Below are 24,364 nucleotides of genomic sequence, written 5' to 3'. Positions count from 1 at the left end.
AACATCGAAACTGAAAACTTTGACCAGCGACTAAGTTTTGTGATAAAAATCCATAATCATAAATTAGACTAAACATGTTGTAATATATTAATATATCAAGAAATTTTTAAAAACCAGGCAGTTTTGAAAGTGTCATTCTAAAATTTTATGCTAATTTTATATAAAATTATTTTAGAAGAGATTAATAATATAAATCATATTTCCAATTTTGCAAACTCATATATAAATAATTTGTAATAAACTGCTATCAATTCTTGACAAAAAATCGGTTTGTTTTACGGGTTTTATCTTAAGGGAGGCTTCCGACTAGAAAGCCCTCTCAATTTTTTGTGATGTTTACACCAAAAGTGAGATTCGTTAAGCGTTTTTCTCGTTGAATATTGAGTTTCCTGGATTTTAAGTTATTCATAAAACTTCTCTATATTATACCCTATCTACTGATATGATTATTTTTGAAAAATCTCTTAAATCGACCTAGTGATGCGAAAAATTCCCAAACATACGGGTTTTCTCATATCCCGTCCCCTATCGTTTCCCCAATTCAATTTTTTTTTGGAATTTTATTTTTTTTCCGCCCATTTGAATTAAAAATGGGCGATTTTCGTTAATGTGATTGAAATATCATAAAATTAATACGTATTTTAGCTAATAATTCTATTTTTATACAATATTCTCTCATTAAATCAACATTTTTTTCTAATTTTAATTTTTAATTTTTAATTTCTTCATAATTTTAGCGATTTATGCTCATTATTAGCAAATAAATAATATATATAATATACTTATTTCATTTTATTCAGATAGGTCTTTGGGATTGGGATACCTTGTCCAAATTCAGAGGAAGTTTGAGAGGTTGGGATGGGGTAGCCCATATTCAATTATCCCAAGTGTACTCCACGAATTTAAAATTATATTATATTAGTGATGACATATCTAAATTTATAGATAAAAATTTCAATGCGTACACAATTTTTTTTGAGAAAATTCTTTTTTTTACTTATTTTCATTCATAAAAGCTCACGTGAACTTAATTAACAACTGAGACATTTCCTATGAAATCATTTAATGCCGTCAAAATAGACATGTCTAAGCTGTTTTGAGTGACTTTCGCTCGATGTCTGATGCAATATCAGACATCGAGCGAAAGTCTCTCATATTGGCAACACATCCATACGATCAATACTATAGCTACGAATTACAAGCCTGTTTGGGCAATTTTTGGCCGAGTTCTGATTTTTCATTAGATCTCGAGCGAAAGTCTCTCAAATTGGCTGCCAGTTCATAAGAGTGAAACTCTAGCTACGAATTAGAAGCTTGCTTGAGAGACTCTCGCTCGCGTTGGGATCTGCATCAGAACTCGACGAAAGCCTCTCAAAGTGGTAAGACCTGCTCATTGTTGAGCAGGAGCTGCGTAATGTGTTCGAGTAGAGTGAGGCTCTTCTAAGATCTTCCTTGTGATTGGAAGAAATTAGAAGAGTCTCACTCTACTATTTTGTAATTGTATGCCCTGGCCTTTGAGTGACCAGGGCTGCGTAATGTGTTCGAGTAGAGTGAGGCTCTTCTAAGATCTTCCTTGTGATTGGAAGAAATTAGAAGAGTCTCACTCTACTATTTTGTAATTGTATGCCCTGGCCTTTGAGTGACCAGGGCTGCGTAATGTGTTCGAGTAGAGTGAGGCTCTTCTAAGATCTTCCTTGTGATTGGAAGAAATTAGAAGAGTCTCACTCTACTATTTTGTAATTGTATGCCCTGGCCTTTGAGTGACCAGGGCTGCGTAATGAATTCGAGTAGGATTGTACAATAGCTCGGCAAACGCCGAGCAAATTGATATAAACGTACATCCCACAAAAAATGGATTGTCAAAATTTATCCCAATTTTTACAAAACCGCAGCGGTTATGACATCCCAGGGCTAAAAAAATTCGGAAACTCGCATCTCTAATCGACCTGCACTGAATTTTTTAGGGAAAATTCGAAATTTTCTAGGCGTTTTCTGTAACGTTTTTTTACGGAATAAAATCCGAAAAATAATTTTTTGAAGAATCATTTGGGTAGAATACTTATCGAAAATTATATTTATTATAATTTTGGTCGATAAAAATAAGCGGATTCAAAACTGGCAAAAACCCTTTCGGCAATTTGTGGACGATTCCGAACCCCCTCATTTTTGAAATTTAATAAGAAAAATAGAATCTTTATTAAATATAGATTTTAAAAAACTTGGTTATAAATTACGAAATTTTCTCACTTGGGCTAAAAAGTGACAATTTGGTCGGAAGCCACCCTTAACCAATGGATTATTAAAATGCATAACATCTGAGCCATAAAATACCTCAAATCACTTTTCAATTTGCTACCTATTTACACCTTATCATGTTCTCATGGTTTTTGTTATCAAAATTAATTAAATTTCCCCACAATCTAATGTATATTCAATTTAGTTTTCAATATTCATAAATTTTATATGATTTTAAATTTAACTTATATTTTTTAAATAAGTAATTTTTACATCAATATCATCAGATAGTATTTAATTTTAAAATCATAAAATTCTGTCCTAGCCTTACCAATAATCATATTATTTTGATTGGTAATTTTGTAAACAGAAATCTAACAAGTATTCAATATTTTGAATAGTTGATGACTCATTTATTTCAATGTTTTTATCATTGTTTATACTTAGCTCTTCTAAAAAATTTAAGCTCAGGAATATTCAACCAAGTGACTTCCAAATCGAGTTGTCGAATGCCCCAGCAGAACACCATCCAAAAGGCCAAAGAATCACGATTTCAGGTCAAGTTAAACTTTCTGAATCAGTTGAAATGTATCCTGATGATGAGATGTTCTATGTGGTTGCACTCACTCATCCTGAAGGTGACACATTTGGTCAAGAGTTTTATTCAGCCGATATAAATTCAGATGGAGAATGGAAACAGTTTACGATTGTGATTGATGGCTCAGAAAATTATGGATTAGGAAAGCACACATTTACAATTTTTGCAAGAACATATACTTCTGAAGAATCTGAACAAATTGAAACATACTTTAACGTTGTAGATCCAAGTGACGTCCCCGTGACCCCAGGATCCGATTCAAAGCCAACAATCACAGGTCCTGACAATATTGCTAGTCAATATAATCCTAGTGACGATATCAAATTTGACGTTACAGTAACAGATGATAAAGGATTTGAAGTTTATTACAAATTTGACGAAGGAGAAGAGAAACCATGTTCCGATAAGTATCCATCAAGCCCCCGTACAGGTATCAAAATAACTCTCAAAATCGATATTCCAGACAGTCTTGAACCAGGACATCACCAGCTTCATGTTTATGCAAAGGATGATGCCGATCAAGCGTCAGAAACACCACTTGTTTACAATTTCGAAGTTATACGTGAGAACAAGCCAAGATTAAGAAATGTCCATGTTTCGAAAACCGAAGTACATAATCAAGAGTTTGTAAAAATTAAAGGTGAAGTAATCTATCCAGAAAGTGGTGAACAAATATCCGTTAAAATAATCTTTGGTGAATATCACACAGATGAAATTTATGTAGGACAATCAGATGGAACTTGGAAACAATTTGAAATGGAAAATTATGCGATTAGTAGTGATGTACCTGTTGGAAAAATCAGAGCATTTATCAGGGCTTATCATAGAACAGATACTTCAGATGACATAGTTATCCCATTTGAAATTAAGAATGATGATCCAGAAATTGCACAAAGAACACCAGAACCAACACCAGATCCAATTGTCCCTGATGTTCCGGAGTTATTCGCTCCAGGATCGATTGATGCAGAATATAGGCCAAGTCAATCACTTCCAATCGTTGTTAATGTTTCATCCAAGTATGCATTCAAGGTATACTACAAGTTTGATGATAGTGACGAGGTCGAAGCAACAATTGAATACCCACAGACAAACGGAGCATTCGTTACTATTTCACTTAATATTGAGTTCCCAGAAGATTTGCAAATGGGAAGTGAACATAGATTCATTGTATATGCTCGAGGAGATAATCGCAAGTCAACAGAATATATATACAAATTTAACTTCTTGGAAGAAATTATTCCAAAGATCAAATCATTGAATGCCCCAGATTCCGTTACAGCTGGTAATTTTATGGACATCACTGGAGAATATGAAAATCCAAGCGGACACGTACTTGATTTATATTATAAATTAAATGAAGAAGATGAACAATCCAAAACCGATTTTGCAGGTGAAACAGAGAATTCAATTCATTTAACTATATCAGCTCCCGGTTATAACCAAAATGTCAACAAATTAGTTATTAGACTGTATGACACAGAGAGCAACTTGTATTCGAGACCAAAGACAGTTACTTTCAGTACCACAGATGGTTATGATTCAACAGATCCAACAAACAGTAAACCAGAAATTGTAGAAGCTCCAGCTTCAATCAATCCAAACTATGATGTCGGACAAAATATTGAGATCGCAATTAAAGTCAAAGATGAGAAGAAATTCAGGATGTGCTACAAATTTGATAGTAGAAATGAAACTGTTCTAGAAACTGAATATCCAAGTACATCAACGCCTACTCCATTAAATCTTCAAATCACTATTCCATCTACATTAAGTCCAGGTCAGCACACTATATCAATTTATGCCAAAGATGAATCAGGACAAGATTCAGATCCAAAGACATATACTTTCAATATCAATGCCGACCAAACACCAGTTATAGGTACATTAACTGTAAACCCTGAAAGCCAAGAACAGTATGGATTTGTTACTGTTTCAGGAACAGTATCAGTTGAAGCGACAGGAAAGACAATTAAACTAAAGGTAATTTTCACTACGGGTGAATCTAGCGATGTTACAGTCTTAGAAGATAAATCAACAGGCCAGCCACAAAATTTCGAAATTACTTTTACTAATCCATACGGTGAAGTTGGAGCTCATACTGCAAGGGTTCATGCCGAAACGGATCCCACATACTCAGCAGAAAAGGAGTTCAGTTATAGCGTTAGAGCTACTCCACCAGATCCAAGAGATCCTATTCTAATAGTAGAACAGGTCAAATCAAAGTATGGAAATGACGAACAAATATCTATAAAGGTCAAGATCCAAGCTGATGCTAATTTCAATATCTATTACAATTTAGGTGGAGAAGATACTAAAATTACACAAACAGAAATCCAAAAGCAATGGAATCCACCATACGAACATAATTATGATTTAACACTTCCAGAGGATATTGTGCTCGGATCAAAGGTCTTGACAATTTATGTTCAAGATAATAATGAAAAGAGAGCCACAAAGCGATTTGAGATTGAGATTATTCAAGCTCAAAAGCCATATATCAGAAAATGCACATCACCAAAATATAATGTATTCCAAGAAGAAAAAGTCGAAATCACTTGTGAAATAATGCATCCACGTGTTGGACAAACAACAAGAGTACTTTATGAAGTCGATGGTGACGAAAGAGACATAGGTACATTAATATTAAATGATGGATGGGAAACCTTCAAAGGAGAGTTTCAAGTACCATTTATTGATGGAGCAAAGACCTTTAAGATTTTTGCCATTGATGAAGCTGACAAGAGATACTCTCCATATGTTCTTAACTTCATGGTTTATGAAAATGAACAAAATGTTCCAACAAGGACACCAACTCCAGAACCAGATCCAAATGATAATGATCCACCTGTAATCGCTCCACCAGATAATATAAATTCTGAGTACGAAGTTACAGATGCAATCGAGTTTGACATGAGTGTAACCGATGACTCATGAATTGCAATATTCTACAAGTTCAATAATTTACCTGAAGTTAAATATTATTCAACCTTATATTCTCTTAGAAGAGTAAATGAAATGCATGAAGTTCATTTGAAGATTCCAATCCCAGTTGATCTCCCAGTAGGAAATAACAAACTTCAAGTTTACGCAAAAGATGAAAAAGGACAAACATCTACGATTAAAACATATTCGTTCTCACTTAAACCTATTACAAAGATTACACTTGTTAATGTAATTTGCGAACGTTCAGATGTAAATCCAGGCGAGTGGGTTATTTTCCAAGGCAGGATCAGATATCCAGGTCCAATTCCACAAACAATGCCATCATTCAAATTTAAATTTGATGACGCAGAAATTAACATGGAATTATTCCTAAATGCTGATGATCAGGATAATACATACTTCAAAGCATATTGCTCACCACCTGACAATGCACAGAATGGTGTTCATGAAACCAAGGTTTGGGCAATTTATAATGATCAAAAATCAAATGAAGTATCATTTAATATAACATATGATACTCAAACAGACGAAGATTGGAAAACTCCTACACCAAAACCAGACATCCCACCATCTATCGATATTCCAGGAGGAATTCAAAAAGAATATAAGCCAAGTGAATTCATAACATTCGATATAACAGTTTATGATGACAATGGTTTTACAATTTATTATATATTTGATAGAGATGAATCACAAGAGCATAAGTATGGTGAGAGACATGCTGCTTCAGCAAGAAAGGGTGTATCATTGCAGTGTAGAATAGATATACCCGATAATTTAGATCTCGGTCTTCATTACTTAGATGTTTATGCCAAAGATGATAAGGGACAAAAGTCAAATATTAGGTACTTTAGCTTCCAACTTATTAGTGAGAGTAGAGTACAATTAGACTATTTAGAAATAACGCCTCTCGAAATTGGAAAGAAAGGAACACTGAAAGGCGAATTCAGACATAACACAAATGGAGAAAAAGTCGATTTCTTCATTGAATTCTATGAGTATAAACTTTCATTAGGATCAGAAACTTATAATCCAACAAGTGGAAGATGGCAAAGCTTCAGCAAAATATTTGATGTTACAGAAAGCATTTCTATCGGTAGCTACAAAGCATATGTCAGTGCAGTTGATGTAAGTGGAGATGTTTCAGATAAAGTACCAATTGATGTTGTGGTCACAGGAAACAAGCCAGAAAGAACTCCAACGCCAGAACAACCAGTAGAAGATTTGAATACAAAGATGGAGACACCAGATATCAATGAAAAATATGAGAAAGGCAGTAATATCGAATTATTAGTCAAAGTTATTTCTCATACTGATTTCAGTGTTTATTACAAATTTGATGATGGAACTGAACAGAAAGGATCAGGAAATTATCCAGAAACGACTGCTGAAGGAACACCAATCCCAGTAAAGATTACAGTTCCATCAACACTTAATGAAGGCGAGCAACACAAATTGACAATATATGCAAAGGATAAAGAGAATCGTTACTCAATTAAGTACACATATAAAATAACAATAATTGAAGATCCAAGACCAGTATTAACAAATCCACAAATTGAACCATCTGAAATTAGTACATTATATATGGAGCCTCCTCCATCCCTTAAATTTACTTTATCACATCCAAAGTCTGGTTCCACAGTCAATGTTTATTATAAATTTGAAACGAATTCGTTCTGACACACACAGAGGGAGGAGCTTTTGCAATTCAAGCCGGACCAACAGAAGCAAATTGTGAAGGTAAAATTAGTCTTAAGGATGTACAACTTTATAGTGGTAAGAACATTATTACGTTTTATGCTATAGATGATAAGAATGTCAGATCTAAGGACGTAACAGTTGAATTTACATACACTGGTGAATCATCATTACCAAGACCAGAACAACCAGAGATTACAGATCCTAAACCAATATTAGAAGGACCACCTACAATCAGAAATAGCTACAAGATTAGTGAGTTAATCATTTTCGGAATCAAAGTTTCTGATAACTCAGGATTCTCAGTTTATTACAAGTTTAATGATGGAACAGAGCAAAAAGGCGCAGGACCTTTCGCTGCAACATCAGGTTACAAGACATCAATGACTCTAAGAATTCCTATTCCAGAAACACTCAAAGAAGGAAATGTTAAGCTTTCAGTTTACGTTAAAGATGACAGCAATCAAAAGTCTAATGAAATAACTTTCAACTTCAATCTTATTGATGATCGCACAAAACCAACACCAGAAGAGAAACCTCCAGTACCAGAACCAGAAAAACAAGATCCTTCAAGTTCAAGCTCTGCGAAAAATGCCGACAAAGAAGAAGAAGAAATAGCTCCAGAAAATCAATATAATGGAACTGGAAAGAAGGGTAACGCGGGTTTAATTGCAGGCGTTGTTGTCGGCGTTTTGGCTGTCATAATTATTGCTGCCGTTATTGTAGTATTGATTATAAAGAAGAAGAACAAGGATGCACAAGAATCAGATCGTGCCGAAGAAGATGAGATCGAAATGGAAGAAACACAAACACAAGTATCTGAAGTTGAAACAGCAACAGTTGATAATCCACTTTATTCGACAGGTTTGACAAACCCAGGAGAAATCGATGTTTTCGATGATGGATTTGAAGAATCAGACTCAGGAAACAAAGTATAATTGATTTTTTTTATTTTTCGGATTTAAAAAAATAATTGCGTTTAATTTATATATTTTTAAATAATGAAATTCATTGGATTTTATGATAAATGTAAGATGATTTTTAAAAATTTGAATCATAAAATTAAATCAAATAATGACATTTTTAATAACACAATATAAATTTAATGAGAAACAATGATTTTCGCCACCGCATCATCAGTTGTTTGAGTTGGTGCTGCACAAACCATCTTTCTAATTGTTTCATCTGTTCTTTTTAGCTTGCTTATCTGTTCCTTTGTTTTGTTGATACAATTACGATATGCTTTCTCGTTTATCTCAACTTTGACATCATAATTATCACGGAATGCGTTAATTGCATAAGCCATGATTTGAATCTTATCATTATTTGCCTGCATATTAACTTCTTCCATGTTTTTATTGAAAGCTGCTTCAGCATTTAACTTTTCTGCTGAGATTTGTGATTGCAAAATCTTCCTTTCACGATCGAATTGACTTTTCTGACTCTCAAGCTGATTTATGAGTTCATTCTTTTCATTCATTGCATCAAATACTTGTTGCCTTGCTGATTTCTTTGACTTTTCAGTTTTTGATAATTCTACCGATAATTTTGTGAAGTCTTTCCTCAAATTTTCAGATTGATCTTTAAGCTCGTGTATTGCTGCTTCATAAGAGTCGATTAATTGTTGTTTTTCGAGTTCATACTTCTTTTCTTGGGAAGCTTGTGCAATTTCCGAAACTTTCTTTTGATATTCTCTATTAGATATCATTTCATCCAGTGCTGCTTTCTGGGCTGCAATAACACTCTTTAGTTTATTGATTTGAGTCTGACTATCTTCGAAGTTATCTGATGTCAACATTAAATTCTCAGTAACTCTCTTAATTTCATCAGACATTTCAGCCTCTATTCTTATTCTCTCTTCTTTACCTTTCTTGATGAGTTCTTCGACTTGAGCGTTATATTCATTGTTATTTACTTCGATTTGGTGTTCTGTTTCTCTTAATTTATTAGTAAGAGCTTGAACTTGGTGCTTAAGAGCTGAGATATCACTAGTTAATTCTGTATTTTCTTCTTTGAACTTTGCATTTTCGTTTTGGAGATCTTCGAACTTTGAATTAGTTTCAACATCTGATTTCTCTTTTTGAGACTTTAAGTTTGTTAATAAGCATTTATATTTCTTGTATTTCTTCTCCATTTCTTCTGACTTACTTTCTAGTTCTCCAATGAGCTTATCTGTTCTCTTCTTGTAGACTCTGGGACACTCTTTTCCAAAAGATTTCTTAATTTTTTCAAGTTTTTCGGAAATTTCTCTTGATTCTCTATATAAGTTATCCCTCTCTGATCTAATGGTAAAAACTTGGCTTATTAAGTTCTGACCTTCTGATTGCATTAATTCATCAATTGTAATTGCTTTATCTGTAGCAGCAATCGACAAGTCAACAACAAATTGACCTATTATGTTCTTCATTAAACAAAATTGATCGTTAATATCATTAGTTTCTTTAACTAGATTCGAAATCTTTTTATTGTAATGCTTGGAAATCAACTTGAATATGTTCTGTATCTTTGATGTTATCTGAAGATTGTCGTTGTTACCAATTTCATCGATCTTCGCTGTTAAAGATTTATCAAATCCATTGAAGTACCAAGCAGTTTTCGGAATTACATCTGATTCTTGAACTTGAGGTTTTTCATATAATTTTCTAGTTACATCTTCAATATTTTCTTCAGATTTTTTGAGTTTTTCTTTTAATTCTTCGTTTTCCTTTAGAAGTTCAATTATTTTGATATTCATTTTATTTATCTGTTTGCTCTGCTTGTTGGCCGATTCTTGTAGCTCCTGAGCTTGCTCTTTGTGATTATCAGCAATAATTTGGAGTTTTTGGATTTTATTAGCTGCATCCTCCTCAATTCTCCTGAGAATTTTATCCTCCTTCTTCTCAAGTTTGGCGTTCCTAGAATAAAGAGCATCTCTTAGAGCTTCAAGCTCTTTCAAGGTTTCCTCATGAACAACAGCTAAAGCATCAAAGTCGCTTCTCTGCTTCTTTGTATCTAATTTAAATTGATCATATTCAGATTGAATGGCGTTCAACTTTTCAATGAAATTATTTCGTTCATTTGTAACAGTTGCCAGATCCCTTGATAAATCAGTAACCCTTGCATTTAGTTCATTATAGTACATATTATCTTCTGGCTCAGATTGAGTTTGCTTCCTAGATGAATTGCTATCTGAAGGAAGTGGTGTGATTGGCTGTGTTAAAACAATCGGTTCTGCACTGTTCTGTTCTTTTCTCTTTGCAATTTCTACTTTAAGATTTTCAATTTTGAGATTTAATATCTTAATTTGGTGCTCATAATCTTCTGAAAGCAGTTTCTTATCTTCTTCAGCTGAATCTAGTTTTCTTTTGATTAAGGCTAATTCATGTGATGCACTTTCACCATCCTTAGCAAGCTTTGTCAAAGATTCAGTTTGAGTTTTAAGAGTCTTGAGTTCTGTATCTTTTTCTTTGAGTTTTTCACATAAACACTTAATTTTCTTCTTCATTTTGGCATCTTCTTTTGATGGCTCATCCTTTTGATAAAGTTTATTGGAATCTTTCGTCGGAACAGAATCATCTTCTGCTCTTTCGATACTCTTTTGTTTAGAAAGATTTTCAACAAGTACAATTAGCTCATCAAGGGTAGATACTTTACGATTCAAATAGAATGAAAATGCTTCTAGAACACGTTGCGCTTTGGCTTCATTTTCCTTTAAATTTGTATTAAGGAGTTCATTTTCCTTTGAAAGATCCTCAATTTCATCAGAAGCTCTCTTGATTTCCGTAATTAATTTCTTTCTAAATTTCGATGTTTCAGTTTTGTTCTCATCTTCATTAATCATCTGCTGACGAATCAGTTTTTCTTTTTCAGCCTTAAACTTTTGGCTGTTTTCGTTTGAAGTTTTTAAAAGCATGTCCAAACGAGTTCTTAATGCATTATTTTCTTGTATTGCTTGTCGTAATCTCGAATGTAATGATTCATTTTCAACTTTGACTTGATCTATTCTATCTCCAATTGAAACGGCATTTTCGAATTGCGCTTTGAGTACAGTATTTTCATGAATTAAACTTGAATTCTTTTGTTCAAGCATAATTTTATTCTCTTCACTATTGAGATCGGATGAATCCCAATAGTTTCCATTCATGAGAAATTATTGAGATTCTAAACGTACATAATTTATTTCAAAATTAATATGAAGGTGCTATTTATCTAACAACAAATAGTAATCAATAATTTTGGAATGAATTAAAGGTTCTGACACTAATGGTAACGAAAAAATATTTGACAATTTTACATTTTTACAGTGAGCAAAAACTAAAACTAATTTGTCTTTATCAAAAGCATTAATTTAGAATAGGTATTCTATGGCAGTCCCAACGGGAACCGCGGTAATTTACCGAGGTTTCCGCACACTGGTTCCTTTTTTTAGGAATTTTTTAGATTAAAAAATATGCTTTGTAAATCATCTTTTGTAAATCGGCAAAAATTTGGAAATATTCTGACGACAATAAATCTGGGAATAGTATTTTAAATACGAGAACAACCTATTTAAAAGTGTTTCGCTCGATTTTGTATAATTTCAAATTTTCGCATATAGCTTTCCGTGAATTACCGTGATTTTACCGCCACATCAATAGTTTACGACACTTTTTCCGTAAATTGAGTAGTTTACTGCACTTTTTCCGTAAAATTGAGTTACGGGAATCCGTAAGATTACCGTACCTCACTTCTAGTTGAAAATAGCATTAGTATATAATAAATATAGGGTGTCCAAAGGTGCGTTTAGCACAGCGCTCTATATGAGACTATTAAAGGAGATATATGCTGATTATAAATATATAATAAAAAATATGAATATATGTATATGATGAGTATGTTGTATTTTGGCGCCATGCCGGGATATAAAATGAATTTTGAGACAAGAGGCGGTTTCGCGGGAAATTTTGGCGGGATTTTTTTTCATTTTTTTAATGAATCATAAAGAAAACATCCTCGCTCTTGCAAAAAATGCAAAGACTGTAAAAAATCTACGAGACATTGGTAAAATGCTTCGGTATGGATGCTCCTAGCTATTCCACTGTAACGTATCATGTTAGGATGTATCACTTCATGAACAAAAAGGCGCCCACCATAAAAATTGACAAAAAATCGCCGGATCAAAGAAAAATCAAAGCAATTCTTCAAGCGCTAGATGAAGACCCAAGAGCATCACTCAGAAGGATAGAGGAGATGACAAAGATACCACGTACAACAGTCAGTTATTATCTGCACAATTATTTGAACTACAAACTAGCGTATACACGTTGGGTTCCGCACAACCTTAATTCAGTTCAAAAAAATCTAGAGTCCAATCTTCGAAAGAGCTCCTCTCTATATTGCGTGCGTATCAATCCAAGAAGTTTCGCTTTTTAGTAACAGGGGATGAGTCTTGGTTTCAATATGCAACAGAAGCCAAAATCATGTGGATCCCGAAGGATGAAAATCCGCAAACATTCCCGAAGAAAAAAATTGACACACCAATGATGATGTTGTCGGTTTTTTGGGGCGTGAATGGCATCATCGCAATTGATATTCTTCAAAAACCTAATACGATGAATGCTCAGTATCTAATTGACAATGTTCTTACTCAAATTATCAATTCTGATGAGTTTGAGAAATCCAAACAACAAAAACAAAAGTTTGCAATTCATTTTGATAATTCAAGAGTTCACAAAAGTCATAAGGTAATGAATTACTTGGTGGAAAACAATGTCAAAGTTGTTCCAAACCCAATTTATTCACCTGATATTGCACCCTCTGACTTTTATTTATTCGGCACGCTAAAAAAGAGAGCTGAAGGACGCGAATTCGCGAGTCCAGATGATCTTGAAAATTTTTGTAAGAGAGCAATTTGAGCAATTTTCTCATGATGATTTAAAGCGTGTCTTTGAAGCCTGGATCGATCGCTGCGAACGCGTGATTGAATCCAATGGTGATTATATTTAAATAAACTTTATATATATGTAACTTGTTTATTTCTATTCGCAGTATTCAGGTTTGTGCTAAACACACCTTTGGACACCCTATAGATATATTATTCATATTTTTGATTTTGAATTACGGAAAAAGTGAGTTCAGAACTTCCAATTATTATTTGATTAATTATGTTAAAAATACTATAAGGAATTAAAATACATAATGTTGAAATTTGAATTACGGAAAAAGTGAGGGTGAAAGTGAAGTGAAAAAGTAAGATATTTTTTGTTGAAATAATCATAGTTGTACAATTTTGAAACTATATGTAAAGCTATAAATTGAATAAATTCAAAAACAAAAATTGTTTATTCTTATTAATAAATTTATATTAATCAATATTTGAACAACCCGTAATTAAAATTGAATTCCTCTTAAAATTTAATCCATACGTTAATTTTTAATTTGCTCGGCGAATGCCGAGCTTCCCTACTTCTCTTGTCATTCCTTCAAAAACTCTAATCTCATCGCACTTACAAACATCATGATTTGATGTATTGTCGAGAAATCTTAGACTTGTTTGTCATTTGATTATAGCATTTGAAAGTCATCTCGAAAATCGATTAACAAGACAATTTCCCAAACATCTACATACAAGTAGATGATGGTAAACCCATTAGAGTTGTTTTGCTATGATTCCTCCAATCTTATGATGAGAAAAATCATATCAAAACAGCTCTAATCGAACATTCTACACAGCTTAGCATCCAGCTAGTTCCAAGTAATGCGATTACAACATCAACGGCCAAAGCCTTTCAGAGTCCTTTAATCATTTCTTCTCATCTCAATGTGAAGTGGCCCCAAACGAACTACAAGCTGACGTTACAACGCATTACAACCCGGTTAATACGAACATATACATTAGAGCTGCTTTGTTATGATCTCCCTCATCAATTGATGAGAGATCTCATTATGAAGCAGCTCCAATCGAACTAAAAACCTACATACAAATGAGTGAAAACAAACTCATTAGAGTTGTGTTGCTTTGATTTCTCTCATCAGAAGATGAGAGATACCAGAACAAAACAACTCTAATCAAACTTTCTACACAACTCAGCACAGTATCAATGCAAAGTAATGCGTCTGTATCGTTAACAAGCAAAGTTGTTTCGGGTCCTTCCATTTTGGAAGAATTCGGAACAACTTTGCGAATTGATAGTGTAAACCCATATACATGAAAGCGTGCATGCATAAAGACAGGTATTGCCAGCAATGACTACCTGCCCAGCTATGAGTGATCAGAGAATTACCATCTCAGGCTTTTTGAGAACGTTTCAGCCAGGACCCTCGTATGTTGACTGTGAGAAAGGCATCCTTTATCTGAAATAGATGCTTTTCCAACAATCAAATTCGAAGATCTTCGACGTTGTTGTAAAAAGAGAAGGAGAAGGAAAGAAGAGGAAGGAGAGGAAGAAGGAAAGGAAAAGAAGAAGAAAAAAGAAAAAAAAGAAGGACATATTAAATATAATGCGCACTTAATAGTGCCGAGGCGGCGGAGCCGCCGAGGCGCGATTTTTTTGACCCTATATTACCGCACGGCAATGTTTTTCTCGATTTTGTACAGCCCTAAGGTATTCTAAGAATAGCCTTGCTAATACATAAAACAATAGAAATTCAAAATATGTTTTCCATATTTGCTGTATTTTTCAGTGATGTCGAGATGCTTGATTCAAGAATGACAACTGTGTGTTAATTTATGATCAAATACATATCAAAGCACAATATTGAATGATTTTGAGTGAGAATTAATTGCAATATTGATACTAGATTACTATTGAATGCAGTTCCAGATGTGTCCATGGTAATATATGAAAAATGGTTATTGTAAACGCATAATTAGAGCTTTCTATTTCTGATTATTGAAACACTCAACTAACGCACCCTATTTCGACAAACTATTTTGAAATATGCCAGATCTAGCATTTTTATTATTCATTTACATACGCGAAATTCCAATTTAACTAATTTCAAATGTTTGTCGAAATCTAAAATAAAATATTTTTGAATAAAAATACCATTCATCACTATTAGAACTCGAATTTTAAGAGGAACCAAAACTTTATTTCTCTCCTTTCAATTTGAAAATTTGTTACGTTTTTGTAGTGAAATTTTTATGATCCCGGCGTTAGACGAACGGGCCGCCGAGTGGTGGAACTCACTTGTTGGTTGGAGTAAAGTTTACGTCGGCATGCCCAATGAATGTCCACCATGTGAGTCCATTGTTTTTGCATTTTCTTTAATATCACCACCTTTTGTGTTCGCAACGCAATGCTGTAAAGACAAAACATCAACCTGGGAGATGATAAGAGATATTATCGCATCAATACTACCAAATGAAACAATTCCACCAATTGATCCTTTTAATCCATTTCTGAACAATTTATTCGAAATTAAAGACAAGCTTGCAATTGACACAGAACAGAAAATGATCTTAATGCTCGAAAAATATGTAAATCTTCGAAATCCAAGTTTTTTGCTTTGGTCATTTCCCGAATCAATACCAGATCAATCAATCTACTTTTCAGCTATTTCAACTATGATAAAAAATCAAGTCCCATTCATGAAAAAATATCTTTACGGGCAAGGATACGCTGATCAGTTTTTTGATCGATTTCTTCCTTTAATTGATTCTCAGCATATCAATATTTCAAGTTCTGTTATAGATATGCTATGTTCCTTACTCACAGAAAAGATTTATTCTTTCTCAAATTTATCAGACGTTGTAAGTCATTTTTTAGAACAGCTGTGGAAGGCCATTGTATCACCAAATATGAGCCTTTCAGTTTGTGCATGGCGTGCAGTCATTTTAATGCTAAATCTAGGTAAAGATTGCTTCAGCGCAACAGAATTTCTCCAAACAATCGATAGTCTTATTAAAGTTACAATAAATATACCATCTTTACGATACTTAACTTGCCAGTACCTCGTGAAAGTTGATATTCCACGCTTTTCTTATTTAACTCTCGTCAGACAATTATTATACATCGAAACAACAAGTGTTGACAGCTTTGACATTGTCACTATGCTAATAAATGCTGGCGTCTTTTTAAAATACCAGCAATTGATGCAAATTCTCTTTACAATTGCCCTTCAAGATTCAATTTGGTCTCGGGCTGCAATTTCGTGCCTTTCGACCATCCTCAATCAAAAGCTTAGCGCCTCTGATACACAATGGTTTCTAAGTGCTGTCAGATCGATTTTGACATATGTTGGAGTTATCGCCGGCTCAAAAGGGAACGCGGAGCAATGTGATGCAATAATCGACTGCCTGGGTATGATTACTGATACTAAGGTCGATTGGGTCGTAAGAGCAATTTCAAAACCTTATACGGCGTTAATTGTTACGAAAACATTAAAAAAACATCACAGCGATATTCCTCTGGATAAGGCTGTTGACTATAGCATAATGAGAGACATAGAAATAGCAGCATCACGACCCAACGTCAGAATCGTCTTGAACAATATTATGGACACGACGGTTATCCCAGAACAGATAGAACGATCAAAAAGTTCACTTTTATCTAACGGAAAAACGTCGAGAACTCCAAGACCGCAAATTGCAAAGCCTCCAACGAAAAACCATGCGAAGAAGTCAACGGCAAATGCCTTCAAATCTACTGTAAAGACAGCTTTGCCAAGATCTCGTTCATTTCCTTTGAAACAGAAAATATAATAATTTTTTTTTCTTTTATTGTTTGTTTGTTATCTCTTTATATTAGTTTGTATATTAGAATAAATGTTTGTTATGTTTGCTTAACCTATGTCCTTTTATTCCACAGAAATTTTGATGGTAATTTTTGAGCTATGAAAATATTACCATTATTGGTGTAAACTTCAGAATTTACATTTTTTGACATGCGCTATTTAAGCTCTTGATATGTAACATTTTCTAATTTCAATGGAAAAATTTTAAAAATTCCACGATTTAAAAATTGAAAGAGTATTCAAAATATTTTAGCTGGTAATTAAAATAATTAATCATATCATTTTAGTATTATCATGGATTCATTTGATGCATTGATTAATGAAATTAAGATCAGTGGGAACTATGATGATATGTTTGATTCTTTCATTGATCTTTTAGGCTCAGACTCAATTCCAATTGACAAACAACCAGAATTATTGCAACAATCTCAAAAATTAATACATATTATATTATCTTTATCTGGTATATCGTCAACAGAGAGAGAACGCGTATTACTTTGCATTCAAAGATTGGCAACAATTTTCGGAATGTCATTCTGCAGTGGAGTGACAATGTACAAAGAGCCACTCTTACTGTTATTTGAAAAGAATGAAAACTTTTACACCGGAAATGAGCAAGCTACTGCATCATTTAAAGAATTTGTCAGATATTTCATGGATATTGTATTTGGAGAATTCCAATCCTTATTCATCGAAAACTACACAATTGAAAACCTAATATTTATGGCCAAAATTGTTTTAGCTGTTCAATCATCAATCGAAGCAAGTGAATCAATACAAATATTCGAGGAGTTAGCAGATACAATTAATAAATCACTTCAAACACTTATTAACTCGGAAATCAATGTCAGCAAAGAAGATTTGAATACAATATTTGAATTCTGTTTCAATTCAAAGAAATGCTACAGCAATTTACTTATTTTGGCTGGAAAATATTTGAATGGCAATGTTTTCGATACAAAATTTGTTGCTGTCAAAAATATCACAAAATTAGCAAATCTTGATGATAACTCATGCTTCATTGAATGGGCAGAGAAGTCATTCTTCACCGAATTCATTTCAAGAAAGGATCTTCATGAAGAATTATATTCTCATTTGATAACTCCAGCGACAAAGTACTTTGAAAAGCACAAATTATCAATAGAAGAGATCAAGAATCTTTATGGAAGTGTTAATTCAATGCCAATTGGTATTCGAGAATCTTATATCAAATTGATTGCAAGTGTTATTTCAAAATCAACAGAAATTGCGCAGTCATTCATTGAAGATGCACGTAAAACAGAAATTACAATTGAAACAGCTAATCTTTTCTTTCATATTTTGACAAATGGAGAAGATTTGAATGAAGACATTCTGACAGCTCTTATTGATATCAGTTTAAGCAAAGGAATGATTGATGGATTCAAAGTTAACTGGAAGAAGATCTGCAGCATTGATAAATACCAAAATGTCTTATCAAAGTATTTATCAAAATCCATAGAAAATCATTTATTTAATACTGATGTTTATATTGCATTGATCAAATCATGTCTTCCTCAGAATATTGCCATTGATGTTTACAAAGCAATTCTTGAGCAAATGAAGAATGATGACCCAGAAATTCTGAAGTTGTTACAATATATCGATATCGATCTTGTAATTGAGAAATTCACTGAATGTTTAGAATTTATGATTCCTATTTTTTGCAAGACAAAATCAATTCTTTCTTCCAATATTCTCTTAAATGTTACAAATGGTAAAATCAACATCGACCATTCAGTTATTTTCAAATGGATCGATATACTCAATGAGAATATCGAATATACATTAACAGAAAACCTTCCATTCATCAATAGACTTGCATTTGAACTGGCAAGAAGTATTTGCATTAATTCCTCAACAATTTTTGTTTACAACACTACCAACAATAAATTTGATGCAAAAGCATTTGGCCCTCTAATGAAAATATTAGATAGACAAGATCTGAAGGATAAAAATCTAAATTACTTTTTGAGAGGTATGATAAAATTTGTTAATCAATTAAAAACAGATGGCTACAGACAAATGTTCAAACTATTATCAGATTTGAAATCCGTCAATAAAGTTATTTTGCTACAAGCACTTGTAAGACTCTGTAATTGTTTGATTATTCAGCCACACGTTGATACACTTGTGGAATCATATTACTCTGATATCAAATGTATTATTGGTGATGAAGTATATTACGCTCCAAGAAATTATTTAATAAATAAAATATTGAAGAAACAGTATTCTAAAGCACATGGAAATGTACCATTCAAACTCAAGGATGATAAAAGTAAAGGAGAAGCCACAACTAAATCATTTGTCGTGCATTTCATTGCTGAACCACATCCAACAAAGAAGAAACCAGAGATAATAAACTACGATGACCAGACAGATGTTTTAGAAGATATCAGAGAGAAACTTATTGATATATTAAATGATGAAGAAAAAGATGAATATGCTTTCAAAGCATTGGCTTTTATGAAGAAAGTTAAATACGATGATGTATTAGAAAAACTTAAAGAAAATGAGAAAAACAAGTTTAGATAATATATGTTAACAACTAAAGATAATTTGACAGAAGAAATGTTAACATTAATTGCAGATAAAGTTAGTGACGATAAACTCACAGATAATGGTATTTATGATGCATTAGATATCTTGGCTAAACATCAAATATTCAAGATTAATAATCCTGAAGGTTTAATCAAGAATATCGCTAAGATTATGCAAAATTCAAAATATCAACAGACAAATGCAACTGCTTTGATGGAAATTGCTGTGAAAATGACTCATAGAATTGATCCCCAAATTGTCAAAGACATCATTACAAATAATAATGCAATGATTGGTCCATTGTGCAAAGTTATTGAGAATGTTGCAGATAAAAAAGAGTTGTTCGATGTATTATCAACATCAAAGGAAGCATTACCTATCTTACCTGATATATTTAATAGTCAGTGTTCAGCAGAAATTGCTTTCGATATTGCAATGAATAATATTAAAGAAAAAGAATCAATGAGATTAATCAAATATGTGTTAATTGCATATCCAAATCTTTCTGATGAAGCATTGATGCCTGTAATGACAAAGATATTGGATAATCTTCCAATACATAACGCATGGCTCGCTATTGATCCAATTTGTGATAGACCACAGTTCAAAATGATGTTGACAGAAAAATTAAGAGATATCTTTAATGTTTCTGTTGATGAATTTGAAGTTAATGAATCAATAAAGAGATCTAAATATAATATCACCGGATTAAAGAATCTTGGAGCAACATGCTATATCAATTCCGTTTTCCAATCTTTGTTTAATATTGAAGAATTTAGAAAGAAAATATTTGATCTAAATCCAACAGAAAAATGGCAGAAAGCAATGCAAGAATTGTTCTATAGAATGAAGTTTTCAAAGAGAAAGTTCGAAGATACAAAATACTTTTGTGATAACTTCACTTTCTTTGGAGCTAAAATCAAACCAACAGAACCACAAGATGCCGCTGAATTCTTGGAAGAATTGTTAGATAAATTACATGAATCAAGTGATATGTTCCAAGGTGAAATCACGCTCAAAATGGAATATAAAGGAGAAGTTGTTCAAGAGACAATAGAGCCTTTCCATTTGTTACCAATGGCTGTTAAGAATTGTAAGAATTTCGAACAATCTTTCAATGCATTCCTTGCAAAAGAAACAATCTATAACTATGAATCAGAGTTATTACAGAAGAAAGTTGATGTAGAAAGACATTCCATCATCACGAAAACTCCTGAATATTTGATTGTTCACTTAAAGAGATTTGAATTTGATTACGCTCATTATACAAAGAACAAAATTAATACTCCTTTCGATGTCCCAGAATATTTAGATATTTCTCCAATCGCTGAAGGAGATGACAACAAATATAAAGTTGTTGGTGCAATTATGCATATGGGAGATTCAGAAAGTGGGCATTACAAATCATTGATTGCTCAAGAAGAAGGTGGTTTCATGATAAATGATAGAGGTTGTAGTCTCTTTCCAAAGAAAGATGTTTTACCAATGATGTCAGGAACAGCCAATGATTTCTTGTTTAATGCATTTAAGGGACTCAAAATATTTGAGGATGTTACGAAGCAACTTAAACAAATAACAAAATAAAAAGATGTTGGATATATTATTTTCTATAAGAAGTTCCATGGAGAAATTCCAAAACAAGATAAAGATGAAACTAAAACAGAAACTGTGGAAGAATCAATGCAGAAGGTAGAGGATGATATCTCATTACTTACAGATATAATTAATGGAAAATTCGAATATAAATATGAATTAAAAGAGGATGGACACGAATGTCCTAAAGATCTCTTAGAAAGCATCGAAGAAAATAACAAGATTTACCAGAAAACTATTACTGCGTTCAATCCTTCTTTGAGACAGATTATTACAAAAGTCGATGATGAAGATGTTTGGCAAAAATTCTTCTGGAATGTTTTCATTCATTCTGATTTCTCTGATGACGAAGATCAAGCTACAAACATATTGACTCACCTCAAATTCCACAATGTTAAAATTTCAACTGAACAATACACAGATATGTTATCAAAATGCTTGACAAACATCAAAGACGAAAAGACAAAGTCTTTGTTAAATAAGGCTCTCTCAAGTTTAGTTGATATTTCTATAATTGATAGCTTATTTGACAAATTAAAGGAGTCAGAGAAGAACTGGAGATGTCTCCATGATATCATTGAGATTATCATCACAATTGGAATGAATAACAAAGAGAAGTTCAAAGAAGGTAATTATCTATTAAAATTGATCGGTTTCTGCATCGAATCATTGATAAGAGTTAAATCTTCTGCTTATTTCCAGAATGCAAACTTCAGAAATGTTTGCGAGATGTTCTCAAACAACAAAGATTTATTGAATGATGAGATCATTAACATTATTGTTGAAGGCGCATGTTACATCATGCAGAGTACAGAACATTCAACACAATTCATGCAATTAGTTCTGGAATATAACAATAATTTAGCAATAAAAATTGCCGAAAACGTTGTAAACGGAACTCCAGGACCATCATCGAGAATGTTGCCAACAACATTCAGTGCATTGATTAAATATGCACCAAAAGAAATCGATCAATTCTCGAAATTTTACATGGGAACAACAAGAGTTAATTTTGAAAATATTTTGACTCAAAATTTCACGAAAGTAACTCCAGAAGTTGGTGAACATCTTCGTAAGTATGGTCTTGAATTTATGTACAGACTTTTAACAGATAATTCATTTGAAATCAGAAGATCGGCAGAGATCTGCTTAATTGAATCTTTTGAATCGTTTGGAATAAAAGGAATACTTACAGAGTTTTATCTCACCGAACCAAAGAATGCCGGTTATAAGAGATACTTGTTCTGTGATGATAGAGTGAAATACCCAGAAGAAATAAACAAATTCTTTAATTATATCAAAGAAAAACTCATTTATATCAGAGATAATACAGAAAAATATTTCTCCCAAATACCAAAAGATAAGGAAATGATGTTACTTTCATTGATAAGAGCTTACGCATACTTATCACATAAATGCAACAAACATGACAAAGAAAACATTGAATTCTTGATTGAACTAATGAATTCCATTTCCAAACTCAAGATAATGAATGATCTTTATATTATTGAGTTCTACAAGATAATCAATCTTAATGAATTTAAGAATGACGAAGACTGGGCAAAAACTAAGTTACCTATCTTAGCTAAACCAATCTTAGAAGTTCCTGCGAAACTAGAAATAACATTAGCAAGAACTGTCCATTTCTTGGCCTGCTACTATTATTTGCTTGATGAAGAATTCTTGGAGAATTTCTTAAATAATGATCTCATTAAGAAATCAATTTATGAAATGGCTGATAAAGAAGACAATCAAATATTTTATATCTTGAAAGCCTTTGCACTCAGATTCAAAGATATGATTGCAAAATACGTTGAACCAATCAAGGATAAGTTGTATTCAAAGTTAGAATATGGCAAAATGAATTTGCATAAAATTTGCGGATTTGAAATTCCTTTGGAAGTGTTTATGAACGCATTGAAGTGCGATCTCAATCAATGCTTCAAGAAAGGAGACATGGATTTCAATTCTATTGACATGAATGTTCCTCCAAATGTTGATCAATACATTGATGATGATTTTTGCAATAAATTCAATACAATTTGCCAAAAGAATATTGTTGAAAGCCTCAATCTTGAGAATAGGGATAATCAACCATTATTATTCATTTGCTATTGCAATCAGATACCAAAATTAGCCAAAATTATCGATGAAAAAATAAAGATCATTGAGAATTCTTCAAAATTGAGGAATAAAGTATTGATTCTTCTAATCAAAGGAATCGAACTCAGATTCACAGGAACACCAGAAGACAGAGTTGATGTCGGAATGGAAGTTTTAGATCTCTTACTTTCAACTGATGGAAGACATTCCGATTTCAACAAGCTGATATTTGTTGCCAATGGATTTCTATGTAAAGATGGTACTGTAATTCACTATTCATGGATGACTACATTCCTTTCTTTGATAACTGCCAAAGCCGATACAAATGTGAATATCTCTGGTATTCTCCAAAATATGGTATTTGATTTAACAAATGATGATGTTGTTGCTCTAGCAACCGCAATTTTGGAGTCAAATCCAGATAAATACTCTATTGCAATGATACTACTGTGCAAAGAAATGTATAACAGATTTCAATTAATTGTTGATACTATTGGAGCTGATATACACAAAATGCATTCCAAATTTGAAACCATCAAATAAATAATAAACTGATATTTTTCTTTTAAATATTTTGCTATATTAATATTAACTCAAATCTCATTTCGAATATGTAACTTAAATAAAATAATAATTTTCTCGTATATCATGTCTGGCCAATCAAATTAATGAAACATTTTAAAATTATATAGATATTTGATTACTAGAATGAAAATTTAATATTACCTGTGTCACGGTATGCGAATAATTCATATATTTTTTGAATCATAATACATATTGTTTTTGAATCATATTGATCATATCAAATCATCGAAAAAAAAGTTGAGATAGTCAAAATATTGCTATAAAATGTATGGTAGTTGAAATTAGATATGAATCTTTAACTGAGCACAATTCTTTTTGGATCGCATTTAAATTGATTGTAAATAAAGC

The 24,364-nt window shown here is 32.6% G+C and overlaps 8 protein-coding genes and 1 pseudogene across 9 annotated transcripts, besides 6 other annotated features; 8 read left to right on the top strand and 1 right to left on the bottom strand.

Annotated features, from left to right (window-relative positions):
• Window positions 1-2,656: 2,656 nt before the first annotated feature.
• TVAGG3_0328810 (ribonuclease H protein family) lies at window positions 2,657-5,770 on the top strand (the record flags this gene model as incomplete). Its single annotated transcript, XM_001314204.1, has 1 exon — window positions 2,657-5,770. The coding sequence occupies one exon, from the start codon at window positions 2,657-2,659 to the stop codon at window positions 5,768-5,770; it is 3,114 nt and encodes a 1,037-aa protein (XP_001314218.1).
• An 81-nt stretch (window positions 5,771-5,851) lies between these two features.
• On the top strand, window positions 5,852-7,462 carry TVAGG3_0328800 (uncharacterized protein; the record flags this gene model as incomplete). Its single annotated transcript, XM_001314205.1, has 1 exon — window positions 5,852-7,462. The coding sequence occupies one exon, from the start codon at window positions 5,852-5,854 to the stop codon at window positions 7,460-7,462; it is 1,611 nt and encodes a 536-aa protein (XP_001314219.1).
• A 401-nt stretch (window positions 7,463-7,863) lies between these two features.
• Window positions 7,864-8,418, top strand: TVAGG3_0328790 (expressed protein family; the record flags this gene model as incomplete). Its single annotated transcript, XM_001314206.1, has 1 exon — window positions 7,864-8,418. The coding sequence occupies one exon, from the start codon at window positions 7,864-7,866 to the stop codon at window positions 8,416-8,418; it is 555 nt and encodes a 184-aa protein (XP_001314220.1).
• A 141-nt stretch (window positions 8,419-8,559) lies between these two features.
• TVAGG3_0328780 (biological adhesion protein) lies at window positions 8,560-11,604 on the bottom strand (the record flags this gene model as incomplete). The annotated part of the gene is made up of 1 exon (XM_001314207.1): window positions 8,583-11,603. The coding sequence occupies one exon, from the start codon at window positions 11,601-11,603 to the stop codon at window positions 8,583-8,585; it is 3,021 nt and encodes a 1,006-aa protein (XP_001314221.1).
• A 617-nt stretch (window positions 11,605-12,221) lies between these two features.
• Window positions 12,222-12,249: a terminal%2Cinverted (terminal inverted repeat of Mariner transposon ID:TVAGG3_0328760).
• Window positions 12,222-13,524: a mobile genetic element.
• TVAGG3_0328770 lies at window positions 12,318-13,444 on the top strand (annotated as a pseudogene). Its single transcript has one exon. A coding segment is annotated over exon 1 (1,127 nt).
• Window positions 13,497-13,524: a terminal%2Cinverted (terminal inverted repeat of Mariner transposon ID:TVAGG3_0328760).
• A 324-nt stretch (window positions 13,525-13,848) lies between these two features.
• Window positions 13,849-13,922: a mobile genetic element.
• Window positions 13,923-14,252: 330 nt separating this feature from the next.
• Window positions 14,253-14,512: a mobile genetic element.
• A 332-nt stretch (window positions 14,513-14,844) lies between these two features.
• Window positions 14,845-14,991: a mobile genetic element.
• Window positions 14,992-15,576: 585 nt separating this feature from the next.
• TVAGG3_0328720 (uncharacterized protein) lies at window positions 15,577-17,331 on the top strand (the record flags this gene model as incomplete). Its single annotated transcript, XM_001314208.1, has 1 exon — window positions 15,585-17,144. One exon carries the CDS (start codon window positions 15,585-15,587, stop codon window positions 17,142-17,144), a length of 1,560 nt encoding a protein of 519 aa, XP_001314222.1.
• A 139-nt stretch (window positions 17,332-17,470) lies between these two features.
• TVAGG3_0328710 (ubiquitinyl hydrolase protein) lies at window positions 17,471-19,729 on the top strand (the record flags this gene model as incomplete). The annotated part of the gene is made up of 1 exon (XM_001314209.1): window positions 17,471-19,729. The coding sequence occupies one exon, from the start codon at window positions 17,471-17,473 to the stop codon at window positions 19,727-19,729; it is 2,259 nt and encodes a 752-aa protein (XP_001314223.1).
• A 3-nt stretch (window positions 19,730-19,732) lies between these two features.
• Window positions 19,733-21,319, top strand: TVAGG3_0328700 (ubiquitinyl hydrolase protein; the record flags this gene model as incomplete). The annotated part of the gene is made up of 1 exon (XM_001314210.1): window positions 19,733-21,319. The coding sequence occupies one exon, from the start codon at window positions 19,733-19,735 to the stop codon at window positions 21,317-21,319; it is 1,587 nt and encodes a 528-aa protein (XP_001314224.1).
• Window positions 21,320-21,751: 432 nt separating this feature from the next.
• On the top strand, window positions 21,752-23,983 carry TVAGG3_0328690 (armadillo (ARM) repeat-containing protein family; the record flags this gene model as incomplete). Its single annotated transcript, XM_001314211.1, has 1 exon — window positions 21,752-23,974. One exon carries the CDS (start codon window positions 21,752-21,754, stop codon window positions 23,972-23,974), a length of 2,223 nt encoding a protein of 740 aa, XP_001314225.1.
• Window positions 23,984-24,364: the final 381 nt, after the last annotated feature.

Source organism: Trichomonas vaginalis, chromosome V (assembly GCF_026262505.1).
Source record: "Trichomonas vaginalis G3 chromosome V, whole genome shotgun sequence".
NCBI classification, from domain to species: domain Eukaryota; phylum Parabasalia; order Trichomonadida; family Trichomonadidae; genus Trichomonas; species Trichomonas vaginalis.
Note: the sequence above shows the minus strand (reverse complement) of the source record. Positions and strands in the feature narration are given on the sequence as shown.